General features: G+C 41.2%; 1 protein-coding gene across 1 annotated transcript in view; it reads right to left on the bottom strand.

Annotated features, from left to right (window-relative positions):
- csmd2 (CUB and Sushi multiple domains 2) overlaps window positions 1-24,106 on the bottom strand; it is a 391,624-nt gene that overhangs the window by 182,194 nt on the left and 185,324 nt on the right. Inside the window, exons 6-10 of the mRNA XM_072676048.1 lie at window positions 20,802-20,914; window positions 16,735-16,812; window positions 14,665-14,752; window positions 10,162-10,286; window positions 3,146-3,267 (exon numbers count right to left, since the gene is read on the bottom strand). Of these exons, the coding sequence (XP_072532149.1) occupies window positions 3,146-3,267; window positions 10,162-10,286; window positions 14,665-14,752; window positions 16,735-16,812; window positions 20,802-20,914 (526 nt within the window). The remainder of the gene's footprint in view (window positions 1-3,145; window positions 3,268-10,161; window positions 10,287-14,664; window positions 14,753-16,734; window positions 16,813-20,801; window positions 20,915-24,106) is intronic.

Raw genomic sequence — 24,106 nt, 5'->3', positions numbered from 1 at the left:
TGTTATACTGCTTTGCAATGGCAGGAAATGGGTGGTTAAGATTTGTTCTCTCCTTAGAGGCTGAGAGCTGAACTCTGGAAGACTGACCCCCTTACTGTCAAGCAAAGTTATATCTACCAGGAAGATGATGCTGTACCTGGGAGGAGAACCTCCGGTCCACCACAACAAAAATGTAACATATATCAAACTCTTCTGCAATTTTTTTGGTTTTTACAACCAACTGTCTCTCTTTCTCACGCTGAACAATCTACAGGACCAGTCTGGCTTCAAAGCAGCACACTCTACTGTAACTGCTCTCATTGAAGTTACAGAGAAACTCCATGCAGCTGAAGCTGCCAAACTGTTATCGGTTCTGATTCTCCTTGACCTCTCTGCAGCTTTTGACGCAGTGGACCACAAGATCCTCCTGTCTATTTTTGCCGGCTTTGGAATTACCGGCTCTGCATGGCGATGGTTTGCATCGTACCTGCAGGGACGCTCATGCCAGGCAGGGGGACACGTCCGCTCCTTGTAGTCTCTCCACTGGCGTTCCACAAGGCTCGGTTCTTGGTCCTCTTCTTTTCTCACTCTACACTAGCTCTCTTGGTAAAGTGATATCCTCTCATGAATTCTCTTACCACTGAATTCTTACACTGAATTGAGTTACACAGATGACTGTATACACCCGATGAGCCCATCCTTTCTTTCCCACTGTCTGAGACACAGGTTTCTACCCACATCTTAGCATGTCTCTTCTTGGATGACGGCTCACCACCTCAAACTTAACGACAGCAAGACAGAGCTGCTGTACATCCCAGGAACTGCTGGACTTGCCATCTCCTTTGAGAACTCGCTGGTCACTCCTACAGAAGCTTGAAGCCTTGGTGTAGTCATGGATGATCAGTTATCATTCTCAAGTCATGTTGCATGTTGCAAAATGTAACTCGGTCATGCAGATTCCTCCTGTACAACATCTGGAGAATTCAACCCGCCCAGAGGCCGCCCAGGTGCTCGTTCACTCTCTTGTCCCTTCCAGACTTGACTACTGCAACTCTCTTTTGGCTGGTCTCCAGAATGCAGCGGCATGGGTCGTCTTCAACGTTCCTAAATTCAGCCATGTCACTCCACTGCTGCGCTCTCTTCACTGGCTTCCTGTAGCTGCTGCCCGCGTCAGATTCAAAACCCTGATGCTGGCCTACAAAGCCAAGAACAGACCAGCGCCTCTGTACTTGATGGCAATGGTCAAAAGCCGATCCGCACCAAGAGCCCTTCAAGCTTTAAGTACGGCTCGGCTCGACCCGCCATCCTTCAAAATCCACGGAAGACAAGCGTCCAGGCTTTTTTCTGTCCTGGCACCGAAGTGGTGGCACAAACTTCCCCTGGTGTCTGAACGGCCGAGTCGCTTGCTGTCTTCAAATGCAGACTGAAATGCAGACCCACCTATTCCGAGAATACTTCGGTGAATAGCAGAGTGATCTCCTTATTGACTTGTGTTTAGTAGAGTCTAAACTTAGTGTTATCTTTGAATTATCAGACTATTCAAACTCGCTGAGGTTATCCTTGGGTAAATAGCAAAGCAAAGTAAGTTGCTCTGGATAAGAGCGTCTGCTAAATGCCTTAAATGTAAATGTAAATGTTTAATGTACCAGGGGTGGTTGGACTTGTAATAACATTGTTCAGTAGGATTTTTTCTATGTTTATTCATATATGTTTATTTTGAGCTGTCTTTACTGCAATGATCACAACTGAGAAACTGTACTTAGTGTGGACCATATCTGTCTCTTTTTTATTTCCATAGGTTCAGAGAGCACATTACAGCTCGGTGCTTCAAGACTCAGTGAATTAGGCTGAACCTGAAGTACTCAACATAAAATTTCCATTCCTTAATTATGTTAATTATTATCTAAACCCACTGGATTTATCACGCACAGAATCCATCAGTACAAGCCACCATATGGGTGGATATCTCCAGAATGTGGGCACCAGCCCAGTTGCAGCAAATACATAGCTCATTGTCAGGTACATTTTGCATGGTCTCAGTTCTGCCTCAATATCACAGCTGACCCCACGTCTCCTCTAGGTGCCATTGTGGTGACACAAAAATAGAATGTCATTACATTTGTAAAGAGCAGGAACAGCCATGCTTCATCTTCATCTGCGACTCTCTCACCAGCCGAGACAGTGTGAAGTAGAACTGTCCGTTACCCACTGGATGGTTCGGGGGGGGGGGGGGGGGGGGGGTAGAGGGCAGGCAAAACAGAGAACATTAATGGAGCAGCGGCCCATCGCTCCACCACCCTCCTCTCCCCTCTGAGCCAGTGTGATAAGAGGAGAGATTTGTAAAACCATTTGTTTGAACCCAGAGAAGGAAATTTGGCAAGCAGAGTGTGGCCTTGAACTGGGTTCCAAAGTCATCACTATAGCTTCCTCACTTTCACTATAACATCCTCTCAGCTCACTTGATGTAGCGCCCCCTCCCTCATCAACTGCTCTGGTTTCTAACCTTCGCTTTCTCCTCCACTTCCAAGAGGATATCAATATCCTATCAATAATCCAATGTAAACAACGATGAGGTGCCGGAGTGGAACTCGTTATCAGATCGGAAGTTAGATGATGCAGACCAGCTCAGCCCCAACATTTTCTTTCTGCTACCTTTTAGCCCTGTCTTATCAGCATCATTCTTTCATTTTGCTCAGTGGCTGAGAATGAGAGTAGGACAGGAACTGAAAAATAAAAGCCTCAAAGCCTTATGCAATCCAAAAACACCACTGGCTGCACAAAGAGGAGCAGTATCACACACGTGCAGCAATGGGCAGCAAATAGTTGTTGTTAAGGAAAAGCCTTGTATCTCCATCATTGTCATTATTCAATGTTTGACATTAAATTAGAATTTGGCAGGTTGTTCTTCACATTTTGTCAAAATCATGATGAATGGACCAATAGAAATGTTCCAAAATCACTAAAATGACTATAATCATTGACATTGACTTCCATTGAGAGTCTGGAAGCACCTCCTGACACTCACATCCACCCCCAATCGATTAACACCCATCTGGTCATTCACTAAAATCGGGCATGTTATGTTCTTCACGTTTATTTGTTGGCTACAGTAATCAGGAGGGAAGGAACTGAAGTCTGGTGAAAGCTTTTATTGGCTGTTACGTACCTTGTTGGTGTCTGAAGCTGTGATGATCCAGGTGCAGTTAGCATTGTTATCATACTGGACTGGGAAGTTTGGAGATGTGATGATGCCGCTGGGGCCACGAAGCTGACCACCACACATTGGTGCTGGAGGAGAGATGGGACGTGAGGAAGAGAGAGAAACAAATGACATCACAAAACTGGTTATCATTTCATCAACAAAGCATGTGCTTGACACATTTTAACAGCCTGTAAATCAGCAGCATTTTGTAACATAAATTTAACATAAATTTACAATGTGTGCATACTGTATATACACAATCATATCAGAATATTATGACCACCCTTGCTTTGGAATAAACATGATATCATTATATCCATTTATCATATAGGAGCCCTTTGTAGATCTAGAATTACAGACTGTATTCCATCTGTTTATCTGCATACTTTTTAGCCTAAAGAACTAAATGTTATATTATACAAATACATATTATTATTAACTAACTTACATATGTATACGTGATGCAATTTTAAAGCAGTTACCTGAGCCACATGTAATAGTTTAGCTAAACCAGCTGCACCTCCTTAACCTTTTCTTTATCCTTAATTAACATGCACACATCACCTCAGACGAGTGCTAGCAATTAGTTCCCTTAACCCATTCCAGCAAATTCAATAATTGCTTTAGATTCACCTCAAAAATTACAAGCTAACTAAGTGCTCCCAACAAACATCTGTTGTGTAATAGGTCAAAGTAACAGGTAACTCATTTAGAGCAAGATTGGCTATTATGTTGTGGAGTGCTGTTTCCTGGGGCTTTAATATAACCTTGAAACTGCACACCAGTAGATAATCAGACTCCCCACACAGGCTATAGAAAAAAACACACACACTCACACATCTGCAGGGCCTTATATGCTTCCACTAGTTGCATGGGGGCAAGCAAGCTCACAAACAAAACCTGACTCTCAGAGACTGACTGACTGTTTGGGTGCTCCAATGAGCTAATGCAACATATCTGTAGCCTCAGTGATTAAAGCAGGACAACCACGAAACCACACCCTTGGGCAAGAGCCAATATTTGAAAATTACAGTAACTATTATTTCCCCTGCTGCCATAAAATGATTTATTTCAGGCTGTTGTTATTTTACCAGAGCAGCGTGTGGCCTGCTGTTTGAGATACCTTCTGAGGGTTCCACAACTTGACTTTTGTGTGACTTTCTGTACGAGTTTCGTTCTTTTGTGCGACTCCTGTGTCCTCCAGGAGGACTTTAAAGCCCTCCCCAAGCGAAAGTGCTCGCTGGCTAATGAGGAGGGAGGGCACAGCCAGTATGTTTGCAGTAAATGAACGTGTCTGCAGGTCTGGGACCAGCTGCGGCTCTTAATGAGCTATGTCTGAGGTGAGCTCCTCAGGGGGCTACACACACACACACACAGGGTTCCTCACATACTTAAGGGTGGGTTGACATTAAAGAATAAATCCTTAAAAAAAGTTAATTAACACCAGGGCCCACTGACCACACTTTTCACCTTCATAATATAATATGTGTAATCTCTGGTGCTTGGTATTCTCCTCCGTTTCGCTTAAGAGGTCCAAGACGTTAGCTGAGTTCATTCACAGTCAGTGTTCATTCACGGTCACAAACCTTTCCTGCTCAGCTCATTTTAAAGTTAATAGTAATTCCAATAAGTAACATTGGCAACAGGTAATTCATCAGGTTACCTCGCTGCTGAACCAACCCTTTCCAACCCACCACTGCCTTTACCGTATATATTTGGATACATCAGAAATCAATCTAACCAAATAAAATACTACAGTATGTCTTGTACTGCTGACCAGTGCCCAGAAAGCTATTCTAATGAATTGGAAATCAAAGGCAATCATCACTATTGCTGACTGGAAAACGGGGGTGGTAGCGGGCAAATCAATCAATCAATCAATCAATCCAGCATCCAGATTTGCAGTTTTACAGAGCCAATTCTATATTTTTCAATACTGGACACATTTACTATCTCTAAATTATGAATGATATAAATATGCGCCTAACTTGTATGTCCTGAACTGTTAAAAAATAGGGCATCAAAAAGTTTCTTTGGTGCAATTTCAGGAATAGCTAGACCACATCCAGGTCCCTAATACTGGCAGTGCATTTTTATATTTTATTTATTTATTTATTTATATATTTATTTATTTTTCTTTAACCAGATTTTTACCTGCCGAATCACTTGCATTAGCTAGAATTCCGCACACAATACCAGTCCTTATGAGGGCAGGCATATCATTAAGTTTACGGATGGTTCTGTGATTGTGTCCCTACTTAGTGATGATGTAACTGACCATGGCCACTTGGTGGATGAATTTGATGACTGTTGTTACTACCCTTAAAGTTTTTAGAGAGTATACGTTTTTGGGCCTATGATTGATGACATGTTTGCTTTTAAATCTAATACTAATGCTGTATGTGCAAAGGCCCACCAGTGCCTGTACTTCTTTCAGATTCTTGGGGGATTTAGTGGTGACAACATAAAACATAAGAATGTTTTATTCTGGTTTTATTTAGTCTGGTTTCAGATTTTCTTTTATTTGCTGCTTTGGGTCACTTTCCTTAAACAATAGGAAAAGCTTGGAATGAGTCGTTAAAATATGCAGTAAAAATGCAAGTATAAATCTAAAGGACCTCTGCAAAGTCTACAGAGTCAGGGTTACAAAAAAGGCCCAGTCAGTTCTTGCTGACCCCAGGCCCCCCTGTTTTAAGAGAGATTAGGTTGCTTCCATCTGGTAGCAGATTTATTCTGTTAAGAAGCAGGACTAATAAAATATGTCTCTGCTGCTGAATAATAATATTTTGTGTATATGGATCAGAGATGTTTTGATTACTGTGCAACAAATTGCCCCTTAGGATTTCATGAAGTTTACCATAGAACCTTAAGCTAACAGACACCTGCTCTGACTACCATAGCACTGAGCGATGTAGGGTGAGGCAGGACCATTCTACCCACCCAGAGAGAGCAAGGCCAATTGCACTCTCTGAGACTTTTGGTCATGGATGGCTTTGGCATCACTGGAGATCTTGTCCAGAATGACCCTGAACTTTACAGTTCATACTGTGAGAAGAACACTGGCCTCTCCCCAGAACTCCAGTTGGTACATTAAGACAAACTGCAGTTGGTCCACAAATCTGCCTGCATCACAGCACACAGCTGGTCTCCTCTTGATGGGAATAGTGGTGAAAATAATTGGCACCATCCTTTACCATGACTAAAACTAAAAACAAGTTCAGCATTATCTAACCCTATGGTAGAGCTCTTCTTGATTAGAGTGTGTTTGCACCACATACCCAACCAAGTAACAACAAACAAACCAAGTGAGTTTATTTAATCAAGCCTGACCTGGAATGTTCTACCTATTCCCAAATGAGGATTCAGTAGCATAGAGCTGGAGCTCACTTAAGGTGGAATCCAGTCTCATGGGCAGTGAGGACAGCACTTGGAGACAATCAGATAATCACCCTTGCTCTCTGGAGGTGTTTCCCCATGGCTAGCGCTAATCTCATTTTGCCTGAATTGAATCAGTGTGAAACTTATCACTGGGGTTCCTCACGCATAAGTGGGCTTTTTTTTATTTTTTTATTTTTTTGTTAGAAAGCACAGTTCAGGGGCTAGAGGTTTCAGCTCACAGTAGCCTGCAGAAGACTGGGACAAAGAGGAAGAACTTACTGAGATGACTTTCCACTTAAACCTGCTGAGACTTCTTGCCAAAGAGCCACTTTTTGCCATTGGGCTTTTTAATTAACTGGGCCAGAAATCATAGTTGTTAATTGGCTCTTTGTGAAAGTGACTTCATCTCATATGACTATAGCTCATCTCTAACGGTCTGCACACTGTGTCAATGTGGTCAGTTACAGTAGCCCCTAGAGCACTTATCTCGTCAGATACAGTCCAACAACAAGCATAAATCTCAAATGATGGCCTATGTGTAGTACATTTATTGCAAACAGGCTATTATTGTCCCTAAAAATTAATATACATCATGAAATAACCTTACTTTACTTTAGATACAAAATGAAGGTGCTGCAAAGGGTTTCTTTAAGCAATGCCATAGTAGAACCAGTTGTGTGTGAAGAACCTCTAAAATGTTAATAGTAAGAGATGTAAAGAGCCTTTACCAATTTAAACGTTTAAAAGTTCTTTACAAATGGTTCTTCTATGGCATCAATCGAAGAACCCTTTGTAACACCTTCATTTTTAAGGGTGCAGCCAAGTGGTGAGGTTTGTATTTGTATCATTTTTTTAAATGATATTTTATGCCTTTGTTTTTGTTTTGCCTGTTTTCTCCTCTTGGTTTCCAAATTTTACAACACAACAATACATAAATCCTTTTTTAGAGCACTGTGAAACACTGTTGTCTTAATTACTCTCAAGTTTCCGACTTTCCCGCGGCACTTTGCAATTAGCAGGGCAGTTTTTGAGTAATGACCTGGCATTTAGTAGTGTTGAATCAATGAAACAAGACGAATAATCATTCTCTACATTGCTGGTGAAAGGGAGCAAGTGATTGAAATGAGTTTTAGAATGCAAACACCAAATATCACCACTCTTCACATGACTAATGGGGCTTAGAGAGGAGCACAGTGTGTCTGGGCACAGCAGACGCTTTCTCAATTGTAGATCCATTCTGCAGTTTCTGCAAAGTTCCACAGGCAGATAGGCAGCGAGGGCTTACGAACCAAAAGCTGATCGTTAAACAATCAAAAACAAAAGCGAACACGGTCATCCATCTCAAAGCTGTCCGACTAAGTTTCTCCCACAGGCTGTCACGCCGAGACATCCACTGTGCAGAGCCTGCTGCTAGAAGAGCCGGGGATGTAACACGGTAATGAAACTCTAATAGTCCACAGCTTGCTGAACAACAGTGGGGAAATTAATCAATATCACAGGGCACATTGAGCAGGTATTAACAAGTGGGAATGTGTGTGTGCGAGTGTATTAGTATATACAGTATATGTGTGTAGCCGAGACGCATAGAGGACACACTATAACCTCGACAGGGAAATTGGAACGAGAGAGAGAAATGCGTTGGCCCGCGGGGCAGGCTGCTCCGCGCTGTGGATAATGTGATGATAAAGTGTATTAACCTGCATGACATCTTACCATACGCACATCTGTCTCAGTATAATCCTCAAAACTGGCCTAATCCATGCAATAAGCGGCCAGGCACGACGATACGCTCAACTTTTTAAGACAATGAAGCCGAAAACAGTCACTTGCTGTGTTAAAGAGGCTGTGCATATGTGCCGGCCTTTCGAGAGCGATGGCACTGGTGTCGGGAGCCTCTTCTTCTTTGAAGAAGTGACAGTGGCAGGAGGGATGAAGTCATGATGGCTCTCCAAGCCAATCACACTCAGAAAATTAGTAAAGCTTAATAAAGTAATTAATCAGAGCCGAGTGCAGCTAAATAAGCTGATTACTGGAGAGTGATAGCCATCTCCTCCCTCTCAGGAAATCTGCGGCAGATTGTTCTCCCTGTTAGCCTCTCTCCCTTCAGCTTCCCTCTGCTCCTTCTCTATTATCTAACCTCACCCAAAGCTCACAGAACATGACATGCATACTAAGAACATGCACTTTATGTGTCTGTAGTTTGCAGATGCTCATACTCTTAAAAACACAGGTTTTAAAGAGTGTTTTTTAGCTTGAACAGTTCTAGAAAAAAAAAAAAAAAAACTATGGAATTATTATGGAAGTATGTCTCATCAAGAGAAAGGGTTCTCTAAAGAATTCTCCACTCTCCAATCTTCAGGGAGTCAAATATAATTCTTCTATGGCAAAATTATGTTTTTTGGAGAGTAAAGTATTGAATGAAGCCCAATCATTCCAGAAAACTGTTTATAACAGTTTATACCCCTCCAGCCCACACCTAGCATCAGGCATTGTGCGAACAGGTTCATGTTTTAGGCCAATAAGTTCATCTGCTCTAGAGTGTCTTAGTTTATTGGCAACATTTTTCTACAGGGACTGGACAAGCTGTGTATGTGCATTTGCACATTTGGGTCAGCAATGGATGCAGCATTAAACAGCTGAATGCATTCATTATAATGGGTGTCCACATACATTTGGACATACCATGTACCTGGTATCAAAATACTTTAGCTTTGTATTTTTGTAGAAAAAACAATAGTGGTTAATATTTTCTCTGAGACATCTATGTGATGGCATCATATATTATCATAGGCCTTCTGAGATCAGAACACTGAGATTTAGAAAACTGATTCAGCACTGGGTGAGGAACGTGTTGATAGACTTCCATAATTTTTTTTAGCATAAATTCTTAGTTTTGGTGTTCGTTTCCTAGTCTGGTTGGTTGGGCAGTGGTGGCTCAGCAGATAGAGCTCTGGGCTATTGATGACCGCGCTGAGGGTTTGAAACCTTGTTAGGCCCTTGAGCAAGGCCCTTAGCTCTCTCTGCTCCCTGGGTGCTGCATGTTCGAGTGTGTGTGTGTTCACTGCATGGATGGGTTTAAAAGCGGAAGAGAAAATTTCACACAAATGGTGAATATGCTTGTCTTGTCTTGTCTTTTTTTAAAACTAACTGATCTGGGTGATCACAGGGAAATGTGGGGATCTGGGACGTAACAGGCAGGTCTGAATATTTGATCAGTTGGCTGGCTGCATGGGTTGGATTTAAGGCATGCTTTGTTTGTTGCTTGTCCACATAATCACCTGAGGCCGTGTACTGGTTAAGGAAAAGGTGAAAAAAGCTGATTGCAAGGGAATTTGTAAAGTGATCTCATGCTTTGCCTTGTAGAACATTTTGTATTTTTAAAATGTATAAACATATTTTTAATTATTTGTAAAATAAAAAAATACAGTAGTTTATTTTGACAATGAGAGGCTCCTACTTATATGATTTACTTACAATCAGGGTATTGATATCTCATTTGAACATACAGTACATTTGTGTCCCCAAATATTAATTTGTGTCCTGACATTTTTGACATGCATATGTGACAGGCGACCTCAAAGTGCCTCTCAGAGGGCGGGTACCTCTGCAGATGGGTCGGTCATCACTCCAGCCCACGTAGCTGTCCGTCACCCGCATGCAGGTAATACTCTTGGAGCCCTGGAGCTCGTAGCCCTCATCACAGGAGAAGTGCACTGTGGCCCCGCGTCTGCAAAACGAAAACACAAGAACGCTTGGCTCATATCGTTAACGTCTCTGTTCATTTTTCCCTAAAGTAGGAAATCAATTCACTTTTGACTAGAGCATGCATTTTTAATGCTGCACATTCATTCATCAAATTTAATCTTGCCCAGAAAGCTGTAACACTCTGACGAGCAGGCCTTCGCACATCCCTGATGCGGTCTTGCTCTTCTTGTCCTCAGGCCATCTCTCCCCTCACTGTCCTGTGTGTGTGTGTGTCATAGATTTTTAGCAAAGAGCACAGACCTTTAGACCTCATTCCACCCTCTGGCTCCTTTCGTCTGTAACCCCTCACACTCAACACTGTGTCAATGTGCTTATGCAGGGGTTTGGTAATGGGTCAGGATATCATTTTTCTGTTCAGGATAAATCTGGATAAATCAGGATAAATCTGCACCTTTGGAATTCTGCAAATCCATCTCCAAATCAATTTACACATTTTACCAACAGGCCCACTGTAACTGTGAGTTTAGCAACGAGCAGAGCTTGAATAAAAAGGGATGCAAGCAAACCTGGATGAGCCAGTCTGCTAAATGTGCCAGAAAAGAATACAAAACACTCCTAAGACCATTCACTTGACTTTGTGCTTTCAGGTATGAGGCTTTATCCTCTAAACAGGTGAGCCTAGCTGAAACATGATCTGTGCTGCTGTGAATAGTTTGCTTGCTAACTTATCTAAGCCTAGATAGCTGCCTTTGCCTTACTGTTACTTCCTGTACTGTTTTTCTCTCTCAAACACAAGATTTTATTGTGAACACTCATGTCAGTTAGTCACAGCTAATCTGAGCTGTCTAAAACTGGCTAAAATGCATCTGCAGCCAAGCTTGCTAAGCAAAGCCTAGCTTAGCGAGAGGGCTACAGATCCAACACCATCGGGAAAACTTTATATTCCTCTTTCTGTCCTTCCAAGGACAGTCACTTGATCTGAGTCATTATTTTTTAAATGCTTATTATTTAAGTGTTCTGTGGTGAACAGAATGTTATCATGCTAACTACGCCAAGGCTTACCAGCTTATCTCTTTTGATTCACAGCAGTTTAATATTTGCTGTTGTCAGACTGATGGTTTAACATTTATTGAATGGATGGTTTAAAAGTGTGCTTGGTGTTAACTTAGTCTGTGACACTGGGAGCATAGAATCATCTTCGCTACTTGTGCAGCTTAAGCTACCCCCGGTAATACTGTACATTTTGAAAAAAAAAGTGGATACTACCCAACCCTGTTGCACACCTCAAACACTGGCGTATCTTCATTGAAAAGAAAATCAGGCAGAACAGAGCTAAAAAAACAACATCGGAAAAACGTTATGTGTTATGTCTTGGACAGGTAACTCAAGCTCATTAAGCAAGGAAGTTAAAGTGAATAGGTACCGCACTAGGCTAAATTCTTAGCCAGTCACCTTTTATCATTTCTTCTCTCCAACATCCACTCCCTCAAAAACAAACCAGTCTATCTTAGACCAGCGCTAACCACAAATCAGAAAGGGAAATCCTAAACTTTGCACATGGAAGCGATTGAGTACTGTGCTAGACTAAAAGCTAACACAAATGAATTGTTTTTTATCATCTCTTCTCTTCTACATCCACTCCCTCAAAAACAAACCAGACTATCTTAGACTAGCGCTAACCACAAATCAGAAGGGGGACTCAAAAGTGCTGCACCATGCAAGAAAGCCAAAGTCAGGGATGCAAGCAGTGCCCTGTGGTACGCTTGATTATAGCCAACTAGCTACAATCTCTTTAGCTAGCTAACTGCACACAGTGCAGAGAGGACACAGAAAGGTAAGTGGAATGTATTCATTTATTTTTTATTAGCTACAATGTTTTTGTAACAGTGCTAAAACAATGCTGAGATATGCTTTAAGTAACACAAACTCAGAGTAGTTTAAGTTAAATGTATAAAATAAATTCCATAGCTTTCACATAATCAGCAAGAAGCAAGGAAGAGATGAAATGTAAATCAAGTTGTATTTTGAATTATTCTAAAAGGACCAACACTGTAAAATATCAAGAATTACGTTATGATGCATCTAATATCCATATTTTGCCTTACTGTATTAAGTAACACAAATTATCAACAGAAATAATTCCAAAATTTTGAATTGTAGTAAATCTGTATGCATCCCTGTGTCACCCTACTCCAGCAAAATACCTCATTTGACCTCCGGAGCAACTGACCCTTTTTTGACCAGATGTGGTGCCATGCCCCCTCCATTACTCAGTACCTGACGAAGGAGCGCTCAGGTAGAGGAGGTGCAGAACGTTCTGCTGCAAAGTTTCGATTGTCTTTCACTTCCCTGCTGCGAAGCGTAAGCGAGTGAGTGTGAAAAGGATTGTGCCCATTTGTCTGCGTTAGAGTCCTCTGGGACGCTGCCATTGGCACAGTGGGGTTACAATGACAGTCCACCCCACGCCACAGGCCTGCCTGTAGTAGCATTTCGCTGTAAAATGACACTGCCATAGCTCTGTTTCCACTCAATTAAATGGCTCTGTGGAATTCTTCCTCCTTCGCTTCTTTGTCGGTAGCCACCGTAGATTTGACCTGACTTCTTACAGATTTTAGTGCTAAAATAAAAATGCATGGTGATTTACTCAGTGTCACAGATGGTTTACAGTAGTAATGTCTGTGTAAATACACATATAGCTCAACTTTATAGTTGCTCTATAGCGATAACAGGATATCCTCTCCAATATGAGGGTAATTGTAAAGACCTCTTAAACACCTTGGAACCAGCGGTGGTTCTTCCTGCCCCCACTCCTGCCCCCATTGTTACTATTATTACTTAGGAACAACCCAGTCAGTTTGTTTTGCCTGGCATTCAGATTACTCATTTTACAATCTGTACATTGTTATTGCATGATTATTAATGGTAACTACATGGTCATTATACCCTTAATATAAACTGGGACCTACAGTGGTCTACAAATTAAAACTAGCTGTTTAATCTACACCTCCAAACACTGCCCCCGCCCCCTCCAAAATCTACACTTGTGAATGGTATAAACTAGGATTTACATACAGACCATTGATTTAATTGCTGTTGTATAGGTGAGCTTATGCAGACCATTGTGTACACCTTTTCCAAACAGCCAATTAATGGTAATAGTAGGATTTGTATCATTATCAGTAGCATTATAATTCATATGCCGCAGCTAATCACTGTAGTAAACAAGACAGGAATGAAGCATTTGCTCATACGATGCAAGAAACTGCCCCTTTAATATGTGGTAGGCCATATTCATGAGTAGACCAGAGCGTGAAAAAGTTCTAGGTTGTAGTTCAGAGCCATTTCACAGAAAGGTGCCTGGATTAAACAAACAAAACAAAACAAGCCACCCAAATACCTTGGCTTGTTTGGTAGTTCTGTTGGTTGCAGGAAAGTCAAGTGATGAAAATCTTGTCACCCAGAACTAAATTTATGTGCAACTGTGTTATTTTTCCTCTCACTGTTTTTGTACAGTAGCTTTTCACAGCCTTACCAGTGTCACCAAAAGACAAACGGAAAAAAGAGGTTTAATATTACGTTATACAACATTACAAATCATTACTGAATACAATTCCCCCTGCCTGCATTTCTACGTGTTCAACAATTTGCCTGTTATTACTGGTGTATCGGAAATAAATACGGATTCATCACATTTTTCTGTTTTTCCTTCTTTCCTCCTGTGTCCGTCTCTCTGTCTGTATAGCATTTTCTTCTTATACCTCTCTCTCTCTCTCTCTCTCTCTCTCTCTCTCTCTCTCTCTCTCAAATTTGTATTTCTCTGTATTTATCCTTCTTTCCCACAGTCTGCCTTTCAGCCTGTCTGTCTCCCCCCATCTTATTCTCTCTATATCTGTCTTTCTTTCATTGATCCATATTTCTCTGTATTTTACCTTCTTCTGTCTGGTGTCTGTATCTCTCTCCTTCATCTTATTCCATCCCACCACCTCTCTCTCTTTCCTTCTCTCTCTGATCCAGTTTTCTTTGTATTTTTCCTTCCTTCCCACAGTGTTTGCCTCTCAGCCTGTCTGTCTCACTCTCAGTATATAGCTCTGTCTCTCTCTCACTTTCTCATCCTTCATCTTTGGCCCTCTCTCTTTCTCTCTCTCTCGCTCTCTATCTCTCTCTCTCTCTCTCTGACCTTTGAGATCCCAAAGCCCATGTTTATTCTGATCAAATATCCCCACTGAGCCTCGAGAATTAAAAGGCCAATGAGAAATTAAGCAGGTGCCAACCCCCCCCACCTCTCGCTATTCATCATGCTGGCATTACAAACACTAAATTAACTGCATTCCTCTTCCTTCTCTCCTCCTTGTCCTCTGAATGGAGTCTGTTAATCAGTAATCTATAAGCTCATTTCTCACCTGAAGTCTGAGCCTTTTCTTTTTCCCCTGTCTGGAATTCCAGGGTCCAGGCACATGTTGTGTCCTTGCGCCACACCCATCTGGGACACTGCAAGAGAAGTGTTTGTATGTAAAGCATACAAAACAGCACTTGCAGAAAGACAAGTCAACCAGCAAATATGTAATCTGTGAAACATCTGGGGACACTTTTAAATACCTGTGTTGGGTTATTGGCTCATTTAGTTTTTAAAACATCTAAAAAGCATTGACATACATTTGAACGGCACACAACACATAAAAATGCTTCACAAAAAAAAAAAGAAAGTAACCCAGTACTCAGGGATGATATGATTGCATTATAAAACTGCAACAGGGAAACAGTAAACAGACTGGTCACTGCCATCCATTCGTCCATAACTGCAATAGAGAAACAGTAAACAGACTGGAATCATCAATTCCCGACAGGAAGTGAAAATGACACAAGGGGTCAAGGAGTGTGGCCAGGGAGTGCAGGCTCCGGTGACGGGCGGCTCCGAGGCCTGACAGTGGTGGGAAAACCTGAAGTGACACGTGTTGATTGGCTGAGGCACCTAAGTGCCAGGCCTCATACATATTGATGCGGGACAAAAGGCCAAGCTTGTCAGCGCTGCTGTGGAGACGCTGACGGCCATGGTGATGGCGCCAGAAGCCCTGACAACACCCACAGCTCACACGCATACGAGAAGGCTGACATTTCCTCACAATGATGCAAAGGTAATAGAAAAGTAAATAAAGACTCTGCTCTGGTGGCTTAAAGGAGAACGGAGGGCTGGCACAGGCTCATGACACACAGCGCAATTACCGCTGTCCTCCACGAGCCTTTTCTCCGCCTGTTTACAGAGATGGAAAAGCCTAGCTTGTTTTCATTCCTCCCCTCTGCACCTGAGGAGAAAAGTGGCACCTCCATTTGACATTGCAAAGAATGAACGATAATGATTATGATCAAGGTTAAGTTGTTAGGTTCCAGAGAAAGGACATATCCAGGGGGAGTCACTTTTGAGGCCTTTGGAGGAAAAGGAGTGTGCAGTTTGACCAATGTCTAAATCCTGCAACCCAAATTAAGAAAGGTAGAAAGCAATCATAAGATAATCATATTCCTTATATTAACTAGGTTATGTGAGTTCCAGCCAGCTTCTTTTACTTTTTTTTTTTTTTCGTTTCCAACCTTCTTGAGCCACAACTACCCACATAAAGAAAAAACTCTACAATAACCTTCTTCACATGACTCCCCAAAACACTACAGTAACCTTCTTCACATGTCTCCACAAAACACTACAGTAATCTTCTTCACTTTTCTCCACAAAACACTACAGTAACCTTCTTCACATTTCTCCATAAAACACTACAGTAACCTTCTTCACATTTCTCCATAAAACACTACAGTAATCTTCTTCACATTTATCCAAAAAAGCACTAGTGACCTTCTTTACATTTATCCAGAAAAAAACAGTGATCACCTTCACATCTCTCTAGAAAAGCACTAGTGACCTCCTTCACATTTATCCAGAAGAGAAGGCCAGTAACCTTCACATTTCTCCAGAAAAGTACTAGTGACCTTCTTCACGTCTATCCAGAAAAACACTACAATAACCTTATTCACACTTCTCCTGAAACACACTACAGTAACTTTCTTTAAACATGTTTGGTCATGCTGGTGAGGTTATGTGTGTTCCCTGTTTAGTTGATTAAACAATATATTTAAATGAGAGCGTTTTCAGAGTGCATTAATATAGACAGTTGCTCAGGAAATCACAAATGACCAGTCTTGGCTATGAGTTTCCTTTTCAAGGCTCTGGTTTCCCAGACAGGGAATAAACCTTGTCTTAGATTATATTTTCCTTTTAGTGGAACATCTCCATTCAAAAGGCTCTATAATTCAAGACTAGGCTTAACCCCTGACTGGGAAACCAGCCTGTAAGGTACTGTTACATAATGTTTATGCACACTAAAGGGTTGTAAGGTTACAGACCAAGTTAGCTGCTTGCATTAAAACTGCTGCTAACCGCACAACCACAACATTAAGGAGTGGCATGAAAAAAAAGAAAAACTTACAGACGGAGATCTTGCTGTGGTTGTCTTTACTTGGGAGCATCTTCACCCCTCTGGACTTCAGCTCGGTCATCTTTTTTACTGCAAGGGAAAAGGTGTTGATTTATGCTGTTATGAGGAGACTAGTACACATTATGGTCAGTTTCTAACTCAGAGATTGCAGGCATTGTAAATCGCAAACGCTGCTGGGCACACCACACTGCATCACAGAACAACCGGTAAGTCTGTTTTTTTTTACTTTTCCTATGGAGATTTATTGGAAGTTCATGTTTTCAACATCATTTAGTGAATTTTTCAAACATGAGAAATGTGTGTGAGCAGGTCAGCTATCATTAGCTGAGGTAATAGATTATCAATGTCTGTTAGTCTTAAAGATATTACATGGGCTTCATGTCTAAGTTCAGTCAGTGCAGTTATTTCTAAGCGAGTGGTATGTTGTGAGTTTTAGAGAAACTTGTAGCAGTGTGAAAGTCAGTGGCACTGTATACATCATCATGAAAAGAATGGTTTTAAATGTTTGGATGCTGTGTAACATTGTGCAGTGCCTCCAGTGTGTGAGTGCTTTAACAATCCCAACAGGAAGAGAGAAACAACTAGTCAAAGTTACAAGCAATGACATTCAGCATCTCTGGGATGACTTGTGTTTGAACAAAGCTCTCAGTATTTGTTCAGTTTGATAAGGGAACAGATTCTAGTTGAACACAAACAAACACACACACACACACACACACACACACACACACACACACAGTTCGTAGCATTCTTCAGTCTCATACAATGCATTTCAAGATACTAACAGAATGGACAAATTTGATGGGTGCCTTTAAAGATTCCTAATATAGGAGAAAAAAAAACTGCATGCTTTCTGTATTAGTCATATAAAAAGGGTGTTGGCCCCTGTCCTCAATAACTCCATTAGTGTAAGGGCTGCACTGGGCCTTGCACTATTTGTTTGGTGTGTAGAGTGGGAGATGCTTTTCATGAAAAAAAAAGAAACCCAACTCAAAGCAGGAGAGTTGGACATTTTTGGTTTTGTTACAACAAGGACAAAATGTACAGTACTGTGTAAAAATTCTATGTTAGCAATCTATCTGGATAGTAAGAAAAAGATACTATATTAAAAATAAATACAAATAAAGAAATAGATCATACATTGAATAATGCATAATGAAACCAGGTGATCTGCTGGTGAAACTAACCAAATCAGTGGCCATACAGTAGCTGGACTGCAAACAAATCTGTGTTCCTATAGATAGATACATTTGTTTACTGTATATGTCTATTTGTATTTATTGTCACTTTCACAGGGAAACAATTAAATATACAACTAAATAAAGAATCTGCAACTTATGCACAGTATAAATGGCCAGAGAGTTAAATAAAAACTCAGAAAAAAATCCTAATGTTGAGGGCTATACACAAATCATCTGTTCTCCTCCATCTTTAAGAGGATGCAGCTCCCCCATCGTGAGCCCTTAACAGTCCTAGGCTCTCTAAAACATAGGACTGAATTTCATCCATCAGAGGGGAACAAAAGGCTAAGTGGCTTATTATGTTAAAAGTGTCTGTCCATTGGAAATTAGCCATACTTACAGTGTGCTGTATGGAAAAGTAGCAGGAGAGAAGGAGAAGGAGTGAGGAGAAGAGGGGAAGGGGGTCAATGGGAAATCTAATTAAGGGCTTAGCCCTCCTTCCTCCTCTTCCTGATTTCCTAACAGTATTTATTTATCAAACTGCAGACCTGTAATCCTATCCCATCGCGCTGATCTTCTTACGGAGGAGGTGAAATTCCCGCAGATTCCGCCTTTTGTTTTCTGCAGCTGAGCGTGCTAATCCCGTTTTTCAGCTCATCCCCTTTGAGGGGAGACCTCTGAACTTTAGAGTGTGATGAGACTGCAGCCAAGGCAGTGTTGTGGTGCAGCTTAGGGAGGGGGGGTGGTCTACTGCTGCTTTAATAGCACTTACCCAAGGCTATAATGGACCACTTAACAGTGATCCTCATTGTAGGCTCGAGTGGAGGAATTCTGAAAGGATTATAACTGTGGAAGTAACTTATCCTGAAAATGCTACCTCACCGCAAAGGGAAATTAGAAATAACCAAACAGCGATGATAGGAAAGATGAGTCTGTTACCGCAAGCCTTTATTGTATTATTGTCTTCCGGTCTGTCTAGTGCTGGAGGTTATGATAAAATTTAATATCCCTTTTTTTTAACATCACTATATCACAGAGAGACAGATAGATAGACATACAGCCCGATGGATAGACAGAACATTTTAAAGGAAATTGCAAACATAGTATTTGATAATAATTAAGTTTGTACCAATAAAGTGAAATGACCCCAAATAAGGGGACTATAGGCTAAAAGTCCTGTTTCGCATACAGGGGAAATTTTGCTTTGGCGCTGGTATTTAATACACACACATTTTGGAGGAGCCTGTCTTTTTTAAACCTCATACATTTAGTTTGGTGTGCTCCTGATTGGTAAAGTGAGTGTTATTACCAAGAGATTTAATGAGCTTTCTAAGGCCTTCAAAAAGAAGGTTGTAGATCCATATGCATCTGAGAAAGGGTTTTGAAAAGATCTTAGAACACTATGAAATCAGCCATTTCTAGCCAGTTCAGCCCAACAGCAGACCACAAAATGCGTAAAGAAGCCTCTGTGGGGCCGACAGGTTATCCAAATGTTATCATGGGATCTACAGGTAGATCTACTCTTGCCATAGCTGAAGTCAAAGTACAACATCTTCCATCAGAAAGAGACCACACACATTTGATTTCCATGGCAAGTGTGAAAAAAGGAAACATTTACAATGTAAAAAAAAACATCAGAGCTTTTCAGAGAACACATAGAGCAAGTCCAGGATATCTGGAACAATGTGCTTTGGACAGAAGAATCCAAGGTTAAATGATTTGGACACAGTAACAGAGGACATGTTTGGTGTAAATCAGACACAGCATTTGAGTACAAGAACCCATATCAACAAAGGTTTTATAGGATGTCCTAACTTAAGAGTCTATCACAGCATCTCATAGGTGTTCTAGTCAGGACTTTGACTGGGAACCTAATCTTAATCTTTGTCTTCAGCATTCTCAGAGGCATTTCAGACTGTTGTCTTTCTGCATAGATCATCACACTACCAGCACTAATTCTGATGTTAGGGGGGAATGTCGTGCAAGCTTAAACAGCTGTAATGAGACCCCTATCTTACAATAGTTGCACTAGTCTCCACAGAACAGTATTCCACAGGGGATCATCAAGATATTTTTTGTCAAATGTTAGATGTAAGATTTCACCATTAAAAAGAGAATGCACAAATATGAATTATGTGGTAGAGTTGCAAGGTGAAAACCATCTTCTTCTTTATCAGTGGTTTTCACCTTGCAATTCTCCCACATAATTTATATGTGTGCATTCCCTTTTTAATGGTGGAATCAGGAATGACACTAGCAAAGCAAGGCAAACAGAGGCTGATTTTCTTAGATGTTCATCTTGGTAAATTGGTGGCTTCCTGGATAAGTCATCGCTGTGCTCCTGAAGGAATGTTGCTAGGCTGTTGCAGGTTTTCTTCATTTGGAGATAATGGCCATCACTGTGGTTTACTGTCTACTAAGTCTCAGAATTTTTTCCTCTTTCCAAACTGAAATATGTTTCAAAAACTTTTTATCACACCTGTTCTTAATTTTTTGGATCATCACACTGCGCTGCTTTGTTGAGACATTTTAGCCTGTTTCTTTAAAGGTTCTGTTTGAGTGGTACTTAAACTCAGCAGGGCTGGCAGTAATCATGCTGGGGTGTGTCTATGTTAATTAATCCCAATTATCTAATTAAAACTGGGTAAATAAGTTGATTGAGTAACAACACATTGAAAAGCAATTACCTTTTCACACAGGGCAAGCTGGCACTGGATAAATGAATCATTAACAGTCTTGTATTACATTAAATTCCATATCTAATTGTACTAGTTTAAAGTCTAAAACAATTCAATGCTACAAATATGCAACAATACAAGAATCATCAGCACAGTTCTACTTCCAAAACAGTAGACAGTGTGTATTTGCCTTATTTACCTTGGTACTGTGCACTGAAGCCCCTGAGCTTGTGGTTGCCATCAGTGGTGAAGTGGAGCCGCAGCCAGTTCTTACTGCTAATGATGGGCGAGGGGAGGTTGGGACCCGTGAACCTGCAACACAACAAGTTCCAACAAGCATCGTTCAGGCAGGGCAGAACAGCAAGTGCAGTGAACATAGAAAGAGCTGAAAATCATCTGGGCCAGCTAAAGCATTTGAATGCAACACACCATATCGAATAAAGAGACAGTGTTTGTTAAGAAACATGCTCAGTCACAGTGTCCTCAATGCATCTCATATTATACTTGATATGAAAGGCGAAGCTAAAATGACTAAGACCCCCATACATACACACACACACACACACAGCACAATCCAGCTATGCCTTCTTAAAATACACGACTCTGGCAAATGTGCACTTAATTAGCATCTTCAATTTTCTACATGTGAATTGGATTTTCTCAAGCATAGCCACCTTGTTCCCATCTCCTTCTCAGCTGAGCTTTTCAGGGGCTCTTAAACTCAGTGGTTCTCAAATGCAACAATGACACTCTTGAATATCAGGACTGCAGAAGTACATCCAAGTGAAGGACACGGAAGGAACTAATAGAAATAACTGTATATCATTTGAGATGGATGCTCAAAAAACTTGATGTTTTAAGGTATTTTTATTTCCTCAAAGGAGGGCAAAAAGGATCTTTACTTAGGACGACAAAGCATCTAAGAGTCTGCCCAGCAACAGTATGTGAACGAGTAACACAGCGAGTGCACACACTCCAGCAAAGCCCAGCTTTAAACCAGTGCACAAGGTTCTGGGAATGACAAGAATTAGGGCGTATTATTAAGACAAAGCCGTTCACGTTATTGTGCTCTGTGGTTCACAATGGGACGAGTTGCGAATTACTGTAGCGAATGCTAATCACATAAGCTGAATGGAAAACAGAAAGCCGACAGAAAGACAGAGGCTGAGCCTCAACGTGTGTACCAAATGTCAGATTTGGCTCCACGAGCCGCTCAACGAGCGCATAAGAGAGAGAGAATATAGGAGGATCGACACAGAATGAGGGATAGAGCACAGCAAATTCCTCAACCATCTCGTATGCCTTTCTCTGAGCGCTGTCCGTCACTGATTGTTTCTGCTGATGGTGTGGATTTCCAATCAGACTCTACGCTCTGACTCACCATCATTAGCTAGCACCAACTCCACCAGCGCTCAAAAGAGTGATGAGGCGAGCATCTGAATCACAGTCAGAAAGACACACTTTATCACTTCATAAGGGCCGCCTCACTCACAGAGACAATGATAAGGTTGATGAGAATCGCTTCATGAATTTGTTTGTGATGGAATGTTGGCCTAATCAAGTGCATGAGGTATGTCCCGCTGCTTATGAAAGAGGTGGGATTGTCATCCGTCACTGCAGGCTCTCGTTGTGTCCTAAAACTGGTGAGATGATTGAACAGTATGAGGAGAAATGACAATCTGTTTCGTAAGCATGTGCACTCTGCTGTAGGGGACCGGTTAAAAAAAAAAACTTGTGGCAAACGTCCGGCAAAAATGCATAAATATATTTAAAACATTACTTTTTATGTAACTAGTCTGAACTAGTCTCTTTTAACTAGTCTAAAACTGAACAAGCTATTGGTTAACTTCTTTGATTGACATTTCTCGAGGTTCACTCTAAAAGTCCTGTACTTTAAAAAGTATGTTTGTTTGTTTTTTCAATCCTAAAGTTCTAGAGTTCACCTCTATCATTTTAATCATGTAAAGCATGTACAGATGTAATGTGGGAAAAACCTGATCATTCATTGTTTCCTCAGAAATCAAAGACATTTATCCTGCTTCTGTTGGAGTAACTGTTTCAACTGTCCAGAGAAGTCTTTCTACTAGACCTTTGGAGGAGGATTTGATTGCATTCAGCAACAAAAGTGATGACAGGTCAGGATGTTGGATGATCACCACCCCACTTCATCTTTAACTCCCTAACTCATTCCAAAAGTATTGGATGGAGCACCATCATTCAAGAGAACAATGCTCAATGCTGGGCGCTTTTTAGCCCTTTAGCCCACGCCTGGTATTAGACATGGTCCTATTCTATTCTACCCATAGACTACTCTCCAGAGAGTCCTATTCTATTGGCAATACTTCTCTACAGGGACTAGACAAGCTGTTTCATTAGAAGGGGTAAAAGCTAGCCAGGCTACAGTACAGCCTCCACCCAGTGAGGTTACTTGCATTGTTACAGCTAGGCCTGCCCCGAGAAACAGTGAGAGAAGACCATATCCTCCCATATTCATTCAGAACATGTAAAAAAAAACAAAATAAAACGATGTCACGCTGTGTGACTTCCACGTGAGTCGTCATGGTGCCATACGCTAGCCAATCAGAGCAGGGCTTAAATAAATAAATAAATCAACCTGGCTGTTCCATTTTGAGGCCAATTGATAGGGATGCAAAAGATCGTGTAAAACCACAACTGGACATTTTCTCCCTCAACCAAAACCGCATACCTTCTATTTATACATCAAAGCAAACCTTAAAATACTAAATACATATTTTCTGTGACACCTTTAGGTTTAAGAACCTTCACATGTTCTACACTAATTAAAAGTTTTGTCCCGGAAATGTACATCCCAACCCAATTTATAAGAGTGTACTTGCTTGAGTGGAAATTGCTGTACATTATCACAGACAGCACCAGAGCTCGGCCATTGGATTTTCAATTTCAGTAATTCCAGAACCACATTATATGAGGTCAATAATATCAAAGAAGCTGAAAACACCAATAAGTAGATGATGGTAGAATGAGAAATAAATGGCTCTACAAAATGTGTGTGAAAGATGATCAAACTGCTGGTCAAGCTGCTACTCACGGCCCAATTTTTCTCTCAACAACTGCAACAGATCTCAGTGCAAAAAGTAGCTTCAATTCCATGCTCATTTTCACCAGTGGTTTGCCTTGTTTATGTCTTGGCCTCTACGCTGCTCCTTCTCATAAATCGGCAAATTGGAGCAGATGTGGTTATTTCTCATGTGTGAGCGCAATTATGGGAGTCATTTTAACATGGTGTGTCCACTCTCAGAACAAAACTGCCAGGACTTTAAAAGGTGAAAGGAAAGTCTTTCCCATAATAGGAAAGAGGACCTGCTGTTTAGCTAAAGGCTGTGGTTTAGGACTGGAACCATAAAGAATGAAGTGTTCACTGGACGTTATCATCACACATCACCCAGCAGCCATGGAACACACATTTTAACACACAGTGGAGGAAAGAGGATTGTTAACTCTTTAGGCAGAATAAAAAAAATA

Source organism: Salminus brasiliensis, chromosome 3 (genome assembly GCF_030463535.1).
Source record: "Salminus brasiliensis chromosome 3, fSalBra1.hap2, whole genome shotgun sequence".
Taxonomy (NCBI): Eukaryota; Metazoa; Chordata; class Actinopteri; order Characiformes; family Bryconidae; genus Salminus; species Salminus brasiliensis.
Note: the sequence above shows the minus strand (reverse complement) of the source record. Positions and strands in the feature narration are given on the sequence as shown.